The 18,996-nt window shown below is 39.6% G+C and overlaps 1 protein-coding gene across 2 annotated transcripts in view; it reads right to left on the bottom strand.

Moving 5' to 3' along the window:
• The window catches only part of POLA1 (DNA polymerase alpha 1, catalytic subunit), a 292,537-nt gene that overhangs the window by 168,511 nt on the left and 105,030 nt on the right, over nucleotides 1-18,996 (bottom strand). For both annotated transcript variants that reach the window (XM_059910859.1, XM_059910860.1), the window contains 4 exons: nucleotides 6,811-6,843; nucleotides 5,981-6,073; nucleotides 4,552-4,757; nucleotides 2,595-2,727 (listed from right to left, as the gene is read on the bottom strand). In XM_059910859.1, the coding sequence (XP_059766842.1) occupies nucleotides 2,595-2,727; nucleotides 4,552-4,757; nucleotides 5,981-6,073; nucleotides 6,811-6,843 (465 nt within the window). The remainder of the gene's footprint in view (nucleotides 1-2,594; nucleotides 2,728-4,551; nucleotides 4,758-5,980; nucleotides 6,074-6,810; nucleotides 6,844-18,996) is intronic.

The following is an 18,996-nucleotide window of genomic DNA, read 5'->3' as shown; positions in this document are numbered from 1 at the left end:
GCTTCTCGTTGTGGTGGCTTCTCTTGTTGCGGAGCACGGGCTCTAGGTGCATGGGCCTCAGTAGTTGTGGCACGCGGGCTCAGTTGCTCCTCAGCATGTGGGATCTTCCCAGACCAGGGATCAAACCTGTGCCCCCTGCATTGGCAGGCGGATCCTTCACCACTGCGCCACCAGGGAAATCCCTTGTATAAGATTTAAATTTTCGATAATAAAAACTTCAAAATAGCAAGACTGCACAATGTTCCTGAGAACTCAGAGATGGCCAGTGTGTCTATGTGGCTAGGTTTCTCTGCACACTAGTAACACTGTGCCATCACCCACAGGAGAAGATGACGGACTGGGCCCGCTACCTTAGAGGACACGTGCTCAGTGTTCTTTTGCCAATAATGTGGTCATGTTTGGACTCAGCCTTCCAAATTCATGCCTGGAACCCCGTGCAACAGAGGACTCACATTTCTAAGAAGGCAGACAGTGTCAGGGATTCAATCTGCAGAACTGATGCAAAAATTGATCAAAGCAAGACTGAAACAGTAATTCTTACTTATGCAAATTTTTGAGAGACAGACAAAACAAAATCTGAAAGGAAACCACTTTCCAATGTCCCAAGTGATTCCATGCCAATAGGCACGCACTGCATCACGTAAAGTGAAGAGCTAGCGTCAAGGCACACGTCCTCTTATATTACTTACTTCTAAGTTTTTGTACTTTTCATGTATAAATGAATGTCTTCTTTTGTGACATTAAAAACATCATGGTTAAGGAGTAGGAAACAAATGACTTAACTAAGAATAAAAACAAATTGTAAGGATACGCGTAGAAAATATTCATTCTCTCTAGGAATCAAAGAAATGCAAATTAAATCCAGTGGTAAAATACTGTTTCGTATCCATTTATGGTAGCAATGTTTTACTTAAATATCACCAATGATATTATCACCAATGAAATGTCACTTCTATAGTACAAGGAAATCTGTGGTGAAACTGGTGCACACATTTTGTTATTAGCAATTAGTATCACTCTTTTACAAAGCAATTTGACAAAAGCCACAGAGATACTCAAATCTTTTGACTCAAATATTTTACTTCAAGGAATCTAAACAAAGAAAGTAATTCATCCAAAAGCAAAAAGACAAATGGGGACTTCCCTGGTGGCACAGTGGTTAAAAATCCGCCTGCCAATGCAGGGGACACGGGTTCGAGCCCTGCTCCGGGAGGATCCCACGTGCCGCGGAGCAACTAAGCCCATGCACCACAACTACTGAGCCTGCGCTCTAGAGCCCACGAGCCACAATTACTCAGCCTGCGAGCCACAACTACTGAAGCCTGCGCACCTAGAGCCCACGCTCCACAACAAGAGAAGCTACCGCAATGAAAAGTCCGCGCACCGCAATGAAGAGTAGCCCCTGCTTGCCACAACTAGAGAAAGCCCGCACGCAGCAATGAAGACCCAATACAGCCAAAAGTAAATAAATAAATAAATGTGTTTTAAAAAGAAAGGATCATATAGTAATTTTTTAAAAGACATATGAACAAGATGTTCAATACAGTTATTAACAATAGCAAAAATAAATAATGTAATAATCAAGCAAAAATTTTAATTAAAGATGTAGCAGTGAAATATAAGATTAACATAAGGATTTTTAAGGCTAATACAGAAATGTGGGAAAATCTGTATATGCTAAGTGAAAACAAATCTCAAAATAATATACACTGTATTTGCTACCATGTAAAACTGTTTTAAAGAGTAAGGTAATGTGCAAAAATGACTAGCATTACTTTAGCATAGGGGTATTAAGAACGAGTTTTAATTCTAAAACTTCCATTTAATGCCATCATTAGATTGTTTCATTAAAATTCTTTTTAGTATGAGTTTTGACAAAATTTATGTATCACAAAACGGGTGAAATGGTATTTGCAAAATTACCTTCGGAATATGTAAAGATACTCTGTTTAAATGGAAAAAAAGAAACCTATAACCTAACATCTTGTACTACACAGCACTTTGGGAAACCAAGATTTTCTTTTTCAAATTAGGTAAGAAAAAATATTCCCTATTTTCAACAACTAAGACTATCCATAAAGAGAAACTATACAGTTTAAAAAAAAAAAAAAAAGCACAAGTGCTTTGAATATACAGAAAGTGCTGGCACCACCTTAATTCTAAATAACAACGTCTAAAAACGCCTTCTGATTATAAGTACCCCTAAGGATCACCTTCTGTAAAGTTACACAAACACACGCTCTCTGTCTAAGCTTACAGGCCTGCCCCCCAAACAACTGTAACTTAGGACGACTATGAAGAAGGCAATACTCCCAAGTCCCTGAAACATCAACTACATCACTCCATAGAACCTCTGGACACGAGGCTTCCGTGAGGAATGGAGAGAGAAGGCCTCAACGGCAGACAGGGTAATGCCAGTGGCTGGGCGAGGAAGAGTGGTATGCTAATGCGCAGTCTGTGAGATAGTCGTTAAGCAGCTTTCATCACTAGCTAGAATTTATTTCAATTGCAAGGATGAGGTGGTTTTTCAACTATCTGAAGGAGGAGAAAAACACATGGCAGCAGCTGGATTCAGCAATAAATGCTACATTTACCTTGTTAATTTCAAACTGGCTCACTGGGACACTGCCATTTAGCACATTTTCTCCAATTTCTATTAACCTCTTCTGAATGTTTTCCACTATAGTGTCCCGGCTTTGATCCGAAAGAATCTGGCCAATGACAAAGCTGCAAAAAAAGAGAGGGATTGATTTTTTAGTATCATACTTTATTAATAAAGGAGAGAAAGGAAGATAAATGCCATTAGACTAACATGTGGGCAAGAGCCATACTAAAAGCTAACATGACAGTTAATGTCCAAAAGCCCGTTACTATGTGTTTTCTAACATTAACTCTGTCAAAGGTTTACCAACCTTGGAACATCAGGTTTGCCCTTAAACACACAGACCAGCACCCCCCCCCCCTTTTTTTCTAACGTGGCAGCTAAGGCTTCCCGTTGCGTGTGTACAGAGAGCGGTATGAGTTCCATCGTATTTTTATGCAATTACAAAAATTCACAAGCAATTGTGTTCTACTCTTAGGAGAAATTTGAGAAGACAAATATTTCACTTTCCTCATAAGGCACCAAGATATCATCTCTGCCCGAGATGACTACAAGCTAGGAAAGTAGGAATATAAAGTTCTTTATGCAAATTTTTTAAAACTCAAAGATTCCAAACTTTTCTTTCTTCAGCTTTATAATATTTTTCAGTGTTCTCTAACCGTATTGCTATGCCTCAAAAACTTCATGTTATTCTATCAGATCCAAAAAAAAGAGAAAAAACGAAAAAGAAAAGGAGTAAGGAAGCCAATATTTTATCCATTTCTGAGAAAATGCAGCGCGAGGGTTTGACAGCTGCATTATAATTTGTCAGAAAAAGAACCCTGACAAAAACATTTGTATAGCTTTAATTACTAATACATTTCTAACTCAGAGAAATTTACTTCTATTATGATGCATCTTTTCTTAGAAAACACAAAGCTGAAGAGAACACTCTAATTGACAGTCTATACAAAGTAGTTTCATCTTTGAGTACATTTGGGGGCAATGAAGCATTTCAAACTATATTTCATAAAAGGCTAACAGTGACCCGTACTCAGATGATCAACTTTGCCTAATCAAGAGTAGTTTTGCAGAAGCAACAAATGCTCAATCTCCCAACTTGAAAGCAAGAGGAAGACTGGAAAACAAGTAAAAAATGCTGACATTCAGCAATACTAAAATTAACTTAACATTTCACTTTAAAGAAAAAAGTCCTTCTATTTTCACAACTGTTCAGGTTCACAAAACAGGAATTATCTGGAAAGATGGTACATAAAGTACCTAAGGATTCGTCTTTTTAAAATGGGTGCTTTATAAATTAATGTGACCCTAAAAACAAACAAATAGGTCTTATTATCACAACCTTCAGTCCCAGATGTAAAACTAAGGGGTCAGTCATGACATTTATTATTTCTGAGGTACATACAGTATTTGAGAACTAGCTCTTAAATTCACCTGAGATTAGTAAGAATCTTTACACACAAATGATATGGGCGGGAACAAAGTCTCACTCCATGGCCCACTTTTAATCCCAGAACATTTTAAGCCACAACACGGGGACACCTTAACAATTATGGCCCTAAGGAGGCACTAGGAACATTCAGGAGCACAACACACTGCACATTCTAAAAGAAACAGTAAAGCAAAACAAAACAAAAACAAGCCAACATCGATGAACCCAACTCTGTAAGCATCTAAAATGTGAAGGCTTACCCTCACCATGAGTTAAAACTCGTAAGATGCATCTTACAGCAAGCATTTCTTACTGAGCGAGTTTGGCTTTTTCTAAGTTTTAACCCATCTGTAAAATTCTACTCCATATCAGTAAGAACTGTTAATATGCAATGATAACAATAACAAAAAAGAAGTCATGTCCTTGTGCTTGGCAGAATCAAAGTGTTCTCCACACCGTTAATGCTTCAATTTTTTTAAAAACAAACAACAAAAGCAAAAATGAAAACTGAACTCACTTTCCAGTGTCTTTAGCAAGATCACACCAATCTCTTCTAACTATATCTAATCCTTTCACCTCCTGTTTGGTGACGTAATTCCCATCCGATGTTGGCTCAACAACCAGAGCAGCGTACTTCTTTTTCTTCAGCAGTAGCAGGGACTTGAAAATACCATCAATGTCTATTTCAAGTAGTTTGTACAACTTATTCACTTCACTTTTCACCTGTGAAAATTTCAACCATTAATGCTAGCTTCTCAAACATCTAATAGGGAGAAGATGAACATGCCGCAAATTCCCAAGAGTTCATCTAAACAAAACTAGAAGTCACATAAGACTAGAAGGCATTTATTCAGGTTATATAGAACACGATATTATGTTTGGTATGATGCAAGAACTTTGAAAAAGCACAGGGACAAAAACTGATAAAAAGATAAACAAAGAGACAATAATATAACTATATCATCCCACTCAACCAAAGGACAAAATTGGCAGTGTCAGCCCCAGGAAATTTATGAAAATTATGAAATACTCTGTTTCGAATCTAAAAACTAAATGCATAAGTACTTACCTTCAAACTACCGAATTAGAGATTAGATAGTCCAACAACTAGATACATGGCCAGTAAAACTTTGACTATTAAAATAATGTCTAAGATCTCCCTGTACCTCCCATAGCACCTTGACTTTAAGCAAATAACTACCTGCTGAACAAATAAATGAAACAGCCACCTGCTCTTTATTGATAGGGTCATGGCACAGACCATCACCTCTAGGGAAAATGCACAACTTTTCAAGGTCCAATGAGTACAATATGCCAAGCTTGCTCTTAAGTAAAGACTACAGTTCAAATTTCACGCATTTTAGGGGGGAAGGGCAGGAAGCTGTTAGCTTGTAAGATGGTACCTTAGTTTTCGTTTATTGGGACAATATCTTAACATAGCAAGTGCTCAAAAAGCACTTGCTAATTATGAACTGCAATTAGGAGGCTACAAATGATTACTTTTAAATGTCCCTTTGACTTTCCGAATATATTTTAAGTACTCCTGGAAAAATTATAGATATATGTATATATGTTGGTAGGTACTTATCCATATCTATCACTGTATAAAATGCATCTCAATACTACTAGAGACATAATTCTCCTTATGAATGACAATGTGATAGGTACTAATGTGGTCACATCTTACACTTACCAAACTTAGACTGTTTTCAAAGGTATAACATATCCATCACTTAAGGAAAAACCAATTTCCTTTGAATTTTGCCCTCAAAACAAACAGCTGGAGGTTAAGAAATATAACAGAGGATGAAGAATCGAAGGCACTAAGTTTATTATTATTTTCAGAAGGACACAGATGTACAGAAACTGGAATTTATGAAGTTCCATGTTAGAAACAGAATTCACAAAAGCAGGTTAAAACAGATAATTTTATAAAATTATCTCACCTTGTTTCCCAATTTAAACACTTCTTCCAGATTGGTGCTATTGGTGTTGATCATAATTGAATCTGTATCTCCATAAATAACTTCAAGATTCATCTAATGAAAAGCAAATATTATAAAAGTTAACAACAAAAACACTGTGACCATCACGTACCCAGTGAAACTCAAGATTTTCCATACTATAGAAACTACAGGTTCCGGATGATTTTTCAAGAGTTTACATTTCTTCTTACCCATATTGTCACTGCACAATCAAAGACTAAGCCCCAATGAACCAGAAAGGCAAGCACTGCCACATTAAGAAAATCTCCCTAATTTTCTTACAACAGAGAGTGGAGTGGCAGGGGAAGTATCTAGTTTCAAAAAGATAAGAGACTAGGAAACGGGGGTCTATATTTACCCACTGTCCCACATGCTTAGTGGTCCTGGCAATTTATGAAGCAGAAACAAAATGGGTTTTTTCAATTCAGGGGCACAAATCCATATTAAATTCTTAACAGTTTCAAACAGTATTTAGTAGAATATGAAGTGTCAAAAAAATCAATCATAACAAACAACACTAGAGCACATACAGTATAAAGGCCTGGAAGTAAGCTCTAATTAGCACTGTTACTAATTTGCTAGAAACACTCACATATAGGCTTCAAGCAGTGGCTAGATCATATCAGTGTAAGTAAAAGAAAAAGGCTATAATCCATTAGGAGGGATTATAAACATAAACTAGGCATCCTAAGAAGCCATTTCCAGTCTGGGTTACAATTTTCCTTGAATACAAAAACGTCACCAGGTATGATATCTAAGAATCACTGTATGATGAAAATGCTCAGCATTACCTTCTGTACCATCTCTTTCGTATGCATCAAAATCTAAATGAAATAAAAGAGTCAAGATTAATGCATTATATAATTACAAAAACCTAAACATATGCTGACAGAGATAGGTAACCCAATGATTTGGCATTCCCATATATTTTTAAAGCTCTTGATGGTTTTCTAACTACAACCCTCAAAACAACATCATCAACGTAATCTAAAAATCAGTTTGCCTCCACACTGACTCTCAGGCAGAGATATGTGAGCAGATTTGCTATAAAGATCTATGTAAGATCTATGTAAGCAGATCTACGTAAAGATCTATCTTTAATAAATATGAATAAAATACGCTGTTATAATATGGCATAAAGGCAAACTATTCTTGCTATCAATATTTAAATAGAACTACATGGCTAAACAAAAGCTTGACCAAGCATTTCAAATCTAGCAATTCTTAAACGGTATTCAGGATCTTAATTTAAAAAGTTAAAAAAAAATATGTAGATCTTTACTATATATCCCTGGAGCTAGTACAGCGCCCAGTGCAAAGTGGGGCTCAATAAACATTCAGTAAATAAAGACAAACATATATAGTAGATAGTATCTGTAGATAGGTCTGTCCCCAGGCCTATGCAGCTGTAAGACTAGAGGCATACAGGTTATAATGTAGTTGGTAAATAAAAACAGACATAAATTATCTTGGACTAGATCAGAAGTAAAACATATTTTACAAATGAAGGCCTCTTCAAAGGAGTAATACAACATCCTCAGCACTCAGTACATGTGTGTATGTGTAAAATATATGGGCAAGATGCTCTGCTATGAGCATCTCATGCATTTCTTCATTTCATTCTCTAAGGGCCCCAAGACAGCCACTATTAATACCCTTATTTGTTAGATGCAAAAAACAAAGAGAATTCATTTCTCCTAGTAAGTGACAAAGCAAAGATACGAATCCAGGCGCTCTGACTCCAGAGCGTGGGGCCTGAGTCACTGCACGCTATTGCTTCTAGACAAGCATCCATCTTTCAAAGCATCAATCTAAACCAGAAGTCACTATTCCAATGACCCAGATAGAAGATTTACCTCATTTATATTTCTTTTTCCTACCTCCAAGAGTCTTTCTTGTCAACTAAGCTCAAACCTCATGGTGTTGTTTCCGTCCTTCTTGTCCTTTATATTACAGATCCCTGTAAATCCTGGCCTTAGAGTATCTTTTATATCTACCCCTTACGTTCCATTTCCATTGCCTGCCTCCTCTGTAGTACTGTCTCCCAATGTTGTGCACGAGTTCAGTGTCCTATGTTCTTGGGAAAGGAAGACCTTCTCCTGCCCTGGGGGTGGTGAATACTGATCAGGCTAACCAATGGTTTCAATAGTGGCTGTACAGTGGAATCACCCGGCGATCTTTTAAAAAAATGCCAAGAGCTGGCCCCAGCAATTTTTTTTAAACAGCTCTCAAGATTATTCTTATGTTGCAGGCAGGGTTAAGGACCACTGGACTAAGATAATCATGGTAATCCCATTCTAGAAACAGGTTTTTTTTTTTTAAGATTTTTTTTTTTGACGTGGACCATTTTTTTTTAAGTCTTTATTGAATTTGTTACAATATTGCTTCTGCTTTATGTTTTGGCCTTTTGGCCGCAAGGCATGTGGGATCTTAGCTCCCCAACCAGGGATTGAACCTGCACCCCTGCACTGGAAGGCAGAGTCCCAACCACTGGACTGCCAGGGAAGTCCCTGGAAACAGTTTTTAGCTGACAGTTTGTCCCCTACCCAACTAGACCACAAGCTCCTGGAGGTCAGAGCACATGTTTGCGCTTCACATCTAACAGGCACTTGAAAAGCTGTTGGCTAGTTGACTGATAGGTCTCGTAGTAATCCCAATCACTCTTCTACTAGACACTAAAATCCAGTTAACTCATAAAAAACATTCACTCTCCTCCACTTCATCTTCATTTCTTAACATACAAATTACAGGGAAATGCACTGTGGGAGAATACCTGACAATTCCTTTGGGAAAAGGGCAATAATGAGATCAGCCCAAGTCAAGTTAATCATAGTGAGGACAAAACTACTTATCACGAGTTCTCTTCACCTTCTGCCCCTTCCACCTTGCTAGGCATGGCTTTCCTCATCACAACGGACAACCCCACAAGGTAAGCATTCCCTGCTAAGTACACCACCTCAGGAGCAATCTGTCAACCTTTGACTCCAATTTCACATATGCACTAACGGATTTATTCTGCTCTCCTTTTGCACTGTGAACCAAACCTACTATGTCATCCCTGAGTGCACCTCCAACATGAAGTGGCAACGTTCACCTTTCAGATCCATCACCCACCCTCATGCTGTCCTTCCACCAACTCACAACCATTTCCACACACAATCTGAGGGCTGCTACTAAAATGAGTTCCCCTTTGGTGGCAGAAACCTCTCAGTGGATGCTTTGCAAAAATGATAGAAAACTAAGCAAACTATAAAGACTATACATACCGCAACTGCTTTTTTTCACGTAACACTTTATTTTAGAGATTATTCCATGCCCACACATAAAGAGGTGCCTTATTCTTTTTTAACAACTACATAGTATTCCACTGTATGACCCAAGCATGATTTAACTAGTGCTCTATCAATGAACGTAGGTGGTTCCTAATCCTTACCTTCATAAACACACTTTAATAAATAATCCTTATATACATGTAATTTGCCAATCTGCCAGTAACGAGATAAACTCCTACAAGAGGGCTTATTGCATCAAAGGTTGTGTGTTTTTACATTTTTGATAAATATAGCCAAACAGGTCTCCAAAGAGGTTGTACCAATTTCTGACAATACTTTTAACCACCATATTTCCTGTGGGTTACCAAACTCTTATTATCTAGCAGAGGCCCTGGTATATGGGAGCTATTAATGAATATTTGTAGAATGCTGAATGAATAATCCTGAGGAGTAGGCGGTATTATAAACCCCATTTTACAGATGAGGAAAACTAGGCTCTACGATTTTGCCCAAAGTAACAGAGCTAATCAACAGCTTGATCTGGAAGCTGGACCTTATGTCTCATTTTCTTTTCATTATGTCTCACTGCCTTGTTAAAAGGCCCATACCACATGAATGTTCTGGAAGGCAACAATCAAAAACTTATACATTACAGATATTTTCCCCATTAAGGAAATGCATTTAAAAAAAAAAGCCACAGGTATCCTGAAAGGTCTACTGGACACAAGGTACAGTGATTACAAGATAACCGTTCATAAGTTCACTTCAAAGTGACAAGCCTAATATTAAAGCTACCCATTCTGACAGAAAATCATTTTCTAAGTGCCATCAGCTAGAACACAGGGCTATAAAGGCTTGCTAAATTCATTAATAAGGCAGTCTGCAGTTATCTGATTTCACAGCAACACCTGCATATTTATCTACTCATTACCAATTGGATGATGGAATTTTTTCAAGCACATTTCAAAAATCTGCCAACTTCAAGTGTAAAAAAATAAACTTTGTGGTTAATTTTTCCCTTAACAAAGTACAGCTGTTGAGAATAATTGTTCAAGATCTTACCCTGTAATGTCAACTGCAGCAGAACAAAGAGTATTTAATTAGCAAATCTATCCAGTAATTCAACACCTATTATATAAAATGCCTTCGTGATTTTATTCAGGATAATTTGCTAAGAGGGTTATTACTGACATTCAGATGGAATTTAAAATTCCTACGCAAGTCGAGTCATAATAGCAGTAATGATCTCCCCAATCAGGAGATTCGGTGTCACACAAGGCTCTTGCAATGCAGCAGCCGATTTCCTGACTTCTTAATTCCTGGGCTCAGCTCAGCGAGAGCCCTTCATGCCGGTATTTCAGTCAGCAATACATCTTTAATGGGACTCTATTAAAATAACTAGAACAAAAATGACTTTTTTTTTGGTTAAAAAGAATGACAGCACTGCCATCATATCAATCATTGCAGGCTTTGCAGAGCAGTGCCGTTGGGGGAAAAGAGGAGGGGGAAACAGGAAAAGAGTGGGGCTGGGGGTGGGGAGAGCAATCATTAAAATAACACGAAAGGTGTTTTAGCCCCAGTCTGAGCCTCTGAAGACTGGGGAAGGATGGTGGGGACTAAAAAGGAAATGTGAAGTGTATTTCAAAAAATTGCTTCCTAAAGAAAATAATGTGTTCAGGAACACACCCACGATGCGGTTTACTAAGCACAAAGCATGTTTGTCGCGCCAGGATAAACAACAGCAGCCACCTAAGACCAGCTACGACTGAGGTGTGTGGTTACAGGTTCTCCTAACAAGGCCAGGGTCTTTATTTTTTGTTAGAACAGAATACTAGTGTCTTGCCATGCATTCATTCAAAGGTTATAAAATGATTTTAGATGGTATTACAGACTAAAACAGTGCCTTTTTTTGGGGCTCTGTTGGGTCTTCGTTGCTGTGCGCGGGCTTTCTCTAGTTGCAGCGAGCGGGGGCTACTCTTTGTTGCGGTGCTCAGGCTTCTCATTGTGGTGGCTTCTCTTGCTGCAGAACACGGGCTCTAGGCGCGCAGGCTTCAGTAGCTGTGGCACGCGGGCTCAGTAGTTGTGGCTCGCGGCCTCTAGAGCGCAGGCTCAGTAGTTGTGGCGCACGGGCTTAGTTGCTCCGCGGCATGTGGGATCTTCCCAGACCAGGGCTCGAACCCGTGTCCCCTGCATTGGCAGGTGAACTCTTAACCACTGCGCCACCAGGGAAGTCCCAAACAGTACTTATTAATACTAAATGAGAGAGAAAACACCAACTTCCCACAGTTAAAAAAAAAAAATTTCAAGCTCTTACTCCAAAAGCATACATCTATTATAGTAATATCTACTAACAAGAAACCCACTTTGATATCTGATGCAGAAACTAAACAAAATGGGAATCTTCTAAGATAAGAAAATGCTGGGTAAGGTCAAATTCGAAACAAATAACGCACGAACAGAATGACAAGTGAAATCTCAAATGGCTTTAGGATTCTTCTGTTACTGATGACATAAAATTAGAAATAAACTGGAAACTTTTTTGTAATACATTAGCATAATAGGGATAGCAAAATGAATGGTTTTGAAGGATGGGGAAGAGAAAAGTAGAAGAAATATAAATATTATGATATTTGGTAATCCAACCATTATCTAAGCTTTCCCTATTCCCAGTTTCAACAGTTTCCAAGCAGGACTCGGTGTTACTCAGTTCTCCTGCTTGGCAAACATCTTTTATTTCATCTTCATTATATTAGATTGCCTTTTTCCTATTTTCCTATTCTCTGGTGTTCTTAGATGTGTGTCTTCTCTCTAAGATGTTCAGGGAGCAAGGGCTATGGATTTAATAAGCACCCTACTTTCTGTCTCCACCATTCCCATGACACTGGGCTCTCTACTGCCTTTAAACCTTAGCTTTAACTTCTTTAAAACTGCGATAATACTACCACCTAGTTCCCAGAGCTAGGTGGTAATAAGAAGAACTGTATGCTGAAAACATGCTTTACAAAGATAAAACGTTATACAAATATGAGTTAAAAAAATTAAAAAGTCAGGGGTCTGAAATCTGAGTACTGGTTTAAAACTGCCGGTTACTAGCTAAGTGATTTGCAAACAAGTTGGTTTCCCTCTCTAGGTCTTAGCATCCTCATTTATAAAATTAAGAGGTTGGGATTCCTCCCAGATCTAAAAATCTAGACTCCAAGTTTGACAAGTAGCAATATCTCTTCCTTATATCTGGCTGCTTTGACTTTGTACCACATTCATTTCTTTAGGATTATGAAAAGGAGGCACTAATATAGCCAACAAAGATAACTATCATTATAAGACTATATTGCCATATTCTAGGTTGCTTTTGAAGGCCACGTGGTCGTAAAATAACTAGTAAGGTCTCACGAGTTGCCTGCATATAACTTTATGCACTTCATTTAAGTGGGTGGGCACATTTACAGTATATAAAACATCTGACACCTTGTCTTGAGATCCCCCTGCTCCCCCACCCCGGGAGAATACATGCACATCTACACACACACACACACACACACACCAGTGTTTCTCGTCCTCAGCACTACCGACATTTAGGCTGGATAATTCTTTGTCATGGGAGGTTGGCCCTGGCCTCTACCCACTAGATGCCAGTAGCATGCATGCACACGCATATGTGTGCACAGACACACACATACACTCTTCAGTTGTGACCAAAATTTTCTCCAGATATTGCCAAATGATTCCTGAGGAGCATAATTGCCCCTGGCTGAGAATCAGTGATATTATACTGATAACTCAACATTTTCTCTCTCCAGGCCCATATTCAATTGTCTGTCCCACAAGAATTCATTCTAAATCCCAACCATCTCCTCCAAACCTTCACCAGCTCCAAACATAATAAATGGCCCCTCCAACTAAAACATGAAGTTCCTTTATTTTACAAGGAACTTCACACCACCAGAAAAGCCTCTCTGGCCTCCCCAATCCAATGATACTAATGAGAATGCTAGTCCAACGTAGCCCCCAAATTATTCTGTGTAAACCACAGCATATAACTCTATTAGAAAAGGTAAGATTAAGAAACTATAAGCAAATTATAAGCAGAGATCATGTCTTTGCCATTAAACCTAACACAATGCCTGGCACGTAGCAGTAATTCAATGCATATTTGTTTCTTAGGCTCTAGTAAAAGGAGGCAAACCCAAGTGGTCCAGCGTGAGAAGAAGAAAAGAAGCAAAGCCATGGATTGATAAACGCACCTCCACAACGACAGGACCCTAAAGCTGGTTACAGAAAGCGGCTATTAAACCCACACACAGCACACATTTAAATGCTAGCTCTTTCCATGCAAGAAATGAACAGTAAATCAGTTTTACTCCCACCTTCAAATACAATGCATGTTAAATAAACAAATATTCACTCAAGAGAAATGAATTTCTACCCCAGTGATAAAGGCCCGTTAATTATAAACTTGACTGGAACAGCGTACCCCTCCCATACAACTCTTGTTTCCAGATAAACTGATTTTGTTTTAAATCCTTAATTTACAACCTAACCTTCTGATAGCTCATGTGTAAGGAATATAAAACACGTTGACTAAACAAAGCTTTCTGAAAGGTTTCCCCTCCCCAACAGACACATTTAATGATATTTATGAGTATCTTTCAATTACTGCCCTAAAATCTGACAGGGCCCTAATTTTGATCTAAAAACTTAAAAAACCACAAACTACGGCGCTGAATATGTGAAATGAAAAGTGAACTTCTCCCTTATCTTCTAATTTCTTGCCCCAAAATATTTACTCATCTTGTGGATTTTTAAAAATCCACTTTACACTTTGACTTTTAAAAAACTGTTTTCACCTTCAAAGAAACCTTTCTTTCACAACATTCTTATGCTCTATTCCCCCTCCACTCCAACTTCCAGTCTAGAAACTCACGTCTTATATGTTTCACTTGCGTATATGTGCATTATTGCCATACGTGGGATTATACCTGACACAGGAGCCTGGAGAGCTGGTAGAGCTGGCTTTAAAGCAAACTTGAGCCAAATCTACTCACAGACACAAGAGTTCAAGTACGAGCCTATATTCTTAAATATTAAATTCTCAGGGGGAGAAAAAAAATCCCTAAGACAACAAGATTGAAACTAGAGCAGGAGATATTAACCTAAGGTCAAGAAATCTGAAAATTCCCGAAACTGTAAGGAGAAATTTGAATGTGTGCCTATATGCATTTTTCTAGGAAAAGGGTCCATGTATTTCATCAATTTTGAAATTTCTATTCATTTAAGAATAAGTATCACTGAAGATGTTCCAATTAGCCATAAAAATAGAGCTTTCTGATTTCCTGGAATTCACGTAATATCCATGAAACTAGAAAAACCCCACCCAAAGGTCTTGCCTCTTGCTTTGGAGCTGGGTATTTTCGGCCCCTTCAATGTATTTCCCTCACAGAAAAACACAGACATGTCAAAAGGCACCAAGATTTGGTTCCCTGATTGACTCCTCACATAACTCATCTGGGGGGGCTAATGAAGACACGGCCAAACTATGTCCGCGCTGTAGTGAACATCGGCACTCAGGCAAGTTTCGCACAACCTGATGAAAATTGACTCAAAGTGTCTTACTTCAGTAATCACTTAGACGGAATGAATTTTACATTAGTGGGATCAAGCATGCACCAAGCCTCAGTGGAAATGAAAAGGGCTTATAGTAATAGGATTTATAAATCCACCCATTAGGTTAATGGCTAAATGATTTACATGTAACTTTCTCCCCCACCCCGCCCTCCCTCACCCTTTAACTCAGTAAAAACTATGCTTGGCATTTTCCACTGCAGTGCCATACACAAAGGAAATAGCCTTTCTATTTTGGGACATTCTAATTTCTAATAATGGCTTGGGTAGCTACCATTAACTCTTTCAAAGCACGAATAATTGACTAATAAAATTAAGTATTCTATAAGGCCTGAAAGTGCTTAATTGATCATAATTGTCTATTTGAGAAGAAGGCGTCAGGCTGGCTATGCTAAGATAATGAAGTTGGGCAATTCTGAAGCACTGCAATCAAGATAATACTTACGGCTAAAAAGGACATTAGCATTTTCCAGAATCTGCAACATTTTCTTTATAACTGAGGTCATGAGAAAATGTGACTAACAAACTCTGAGCTCCCGGCCCCTACAAATGTCAGATTTCACAGGTTGCCACTTGTCATTACTAAGCACCTGGCCTGAAGCTCAGCCGTGGAAGAGGACCTAGCTGGTGGTCCGGAGGACAACCTCAAGCTGCAGAGTGACCAAGGCCCTGCTGTCATCATTTTGATGGAAGCACTGTTGATTTCCAGAAAGCTCAAGATCGGTGTGTGACAAGATAGTCATGGGGCTGTTCTTCATTATTCTCTGCCTCGAGGGAGGTGAGAGGAGGGAGAGCTTTTTAAGCTCAATACCTGGGGGGGACGGGGGGGACGGGACGACTCCCTCGCTCAGTCCCAAGGCTAAACACTAAATTCTGTTCTATAATGACCATACTTTCTACATGCCCTCCCACAGCAACTCTATTTCTTATAAAATGGTGTCCCATGCCCACTCTCTTTTTATTAGAAGTTCAGAAAACAGATTCTAGGAGCTAGCTATGATTAAAATATGGAGGGCTCCCACTACAAAGGAAAATCTTTCAGAAAGATGGTCTCGTTCTGGGGAAATGTGATTGTGTCCACCTGTCCAGAGATACATGCATTGCACACATACTCAGACATGCCTCCAGGATGTCTCTCTACATTTAAGGATCAATCAAATAATGTGTTACCATTTATCAAACACTTTTTCTCCTGTCCCATCATCCTCTATGCTTTCTTTGGGAAGAACTCAGAAAATTTTGAAAGAAAGATAAATACCAAGTTGAGAAAAGTCATTTAGGATGGAGATGCAGAATATGGAGAGGACAAAATATCAACATATAAGCTATAAAAGATTTGGCTAATCACTGCTATGAAAAAAAAAATCCCCTTTACTTCTGAACTTCATTTGCATTTCTACTCCCTAATCTGGCCAAGGCTCAAGAATCTGATATGAATTCTAGGAAGCCCTGTTATTTTCTTTTTGTTTAGAACCTCAAAAAAGAAGTTATCATTCACTCATCAACAAGTATTTCCTGAGCTGTTCTTATGCGCTAGGTAAAAGGAACACAAAGGTGAGTCATTCAGACATGATCCCTTCCCTCTAGAGCATGTAATATCTAGTGGAGAGAACCAAATAGGCAACTGAAAAAAATATATACGCATACATAATAGGGGCCTCTGGGGTGGGAGTTAGAGAAAATTCATGAAAGCAGGTTGTCAATAAGGGGAAGGTGAGCTATGGGGAATAACAGGATAAGGGGGACAGGGGAAGAGTGTGAAGATCCAAAGGACAGAGGGGAAACTCAATGGTGACTGAAGAAAATTAAGCTTTCAAAAAAATTTTTTAAGTTTTTTGTTTGTTTGTTTTTTGCAACAAGAAAATAAAAAGTATGGCTGAGGCTAGAACGCTTGGGAAAGTTGGGAGAGGGCAGGAAAGAGGCCCAACTGTGAAGGGCCTCATAAGCCACAGTAAGGACTTTTAAGGAGGGACAGAATCAGATTGATAGTTTAAAGAGGTCTCTCTGGTTATAAAACTTGTGGAGAATACATGTGGAGGAGTGGGGGCAGGGGCAACGTCCAGGAAGAAGTAATGAGGCTTGAATAACATAATAGTCATTGCACTGGAGAGAGAGAGTGAGTCACGGGTATTTAGGAAGTGGAATCTACAAAACTGGGCAACTGGCTGGATTTGGGGCACGAGGAAGAGACAGGAGTCAAGGATGATACCCACATTCCTGGCTTAACAACTGGGGACGCAGCTACTCATTGAGATAGGGAATCCGGGAAGGGGAGCAGAGGCAGAGCGTTTTGTGGCTGATGAATATGCTATGCCTGTGGACAACTCAGTGGAGACCACAGGGAGGCAGGTGGAAGCAAGGATGCTCAATAGAGGGGACGTGGCAAGTTTCAGATGCAAGAAATCCAATGCTCAACAGAGATGCAATATACGAATAAATCAAAGCAATGGCAGCGGGCAGACAATAACAGAGCCCATCAAAACAGACGGCACAGTTCATGATGGGGAAGCAGAAGAAAACGGAGACGAGGCAAGCTGGCACCCCAACCACAGTAATGGTGCTCCGTGGGTCTCCTGATCCCTCATCCTCCTCCAACACCTTCCTTTCCCTTCCATCTATCAAATCTCCGTTCTTTCTGTCGCAATTGGCAGGTGTCACACAATCCAGTGGCCACTGGCAAATCTGATGCAGTCTGCCACAGTCAGACAGTGAGGCACCACACGCTGACCTTTAACGAGAACGATCCCAACAGGTGGCTAGCGCCTAACACAAATAATTGTATTAAGCCTCTGAACAAGGTCAAAAAGGGGGAGCACCTTGCCTTTTCATGAGCAACCAAAGCAGCTACCAGCCTTGGCTCAAGAAACAGCAAGCAAAACCTCTGCGGAGGCTCCCCTCCTTGAGGCGGCGATGGGCTCAACAGGAAGACGGAACATCAATCAATTCACTTCACGAGGAAAGAGCCTCCCATTGCTCCAACATAACCATCCTTTTCCTGCCTCTCTTCTGCATTTGGGAGTGGGGAGGGCTCCTCCCTTATGTCAAGAATGACGCCATTTGTTAGCAGTTCCGGTTCATAGTCAGCCAAGGAAAGAAAAGGAGTGATGGGGGAAGGGTTCCCCCATTTCCAAATAATATTCTCCACACCCTTTGAGAGAAACTAAGTCATAAGTGATTAAATCAATTGCCTTTGTCACTGATTTGATAACATCAAATATCTCAGAGTTCTCATGGACCTTTGACCTCAAAGCTAGCCACTGTTTTGACAGAACAGACAGCTGTAGCTCGGCGGCGGGAGGAGCCTGCGGAACCTCCTGAAAGAGCGCCTCATCAGGGCCCAGAAATTCCACTGGGTGGGAAGAAGCCAGGAGCCTGCGACCTGCTGTAGGACTCCATGTGTCGAGCTACAGCCTTTCTCCCTGACCTTTGCATACAAAAAAAACCCCCCAAAACCTTCCTTTCCCCTGGGGACAACCTCCTCTCCTCCCACCCTCTTAAACCTTGTGACTGCAGATGGCATGGCTAGGACGAGCCACAAACCACTGGCATGTCGGTCCCCAGATAAAAGAATCCAAGCAGTAGATCAGATTCCTGTCAGCTGCAAATGAGCCAGCACTTCAGCTGCTTCTCATTCTTTATTTTTAAATGGCAGGATGGTCTCAAGGGCATGGTGGCCTGTCACACAAGAAGAGAATACAGATTTTAAAAGACAAAACCAAAACCCTTGAGGGTGCACAGACTCACCCAAGATTGAGAACTGAACAAGCACTTTAGAAAAGGGCATACAGCAGCGTTTTACAAACCAGTTCTGAGCGTGTTTCTCTTAGTGACTTGGTGGGAGAAAGCTGACTACGGGACAACAACAATAAAAAAATCTAACTACAGATCAGTTCTTAGTCTCCTGCTACTAATTTGGAAAATACTTATGTTCAGTACTCTGAATCCAGAGCATTAAAATATTGGGATGTGCTACCAATGACAAAGTTACCTACTCAATCAGCCCCCAAAACCAAAAGAGCATGTAAAATTAAATATAAATCAATAAAATTTAAAGAGGATGGTTAGGGAGAACTTACCTATGCAGAA

Source organism: Balaenoptera ricei, chromosome X (assembly GCF_028023285.1).
Source record: "Balaenoptera ricei isolate mBalRic1 chromosome X, mBalRic1.hap2, whole genome shotgun sequence".
Classification (NCBI taxonomy): domain Eukaryota; kingdom Metazoa; phylum Chordata; class Mammalia; order Artiodactyla; family Balaenopteridae; genus Balaenoptera; species Balaenoptera ricei.
The sequence above is the reverse complement of the archived record's forward strand: the minus strand, read 5'-3'. Positions and strand labels throughout refer to the sequence as shown.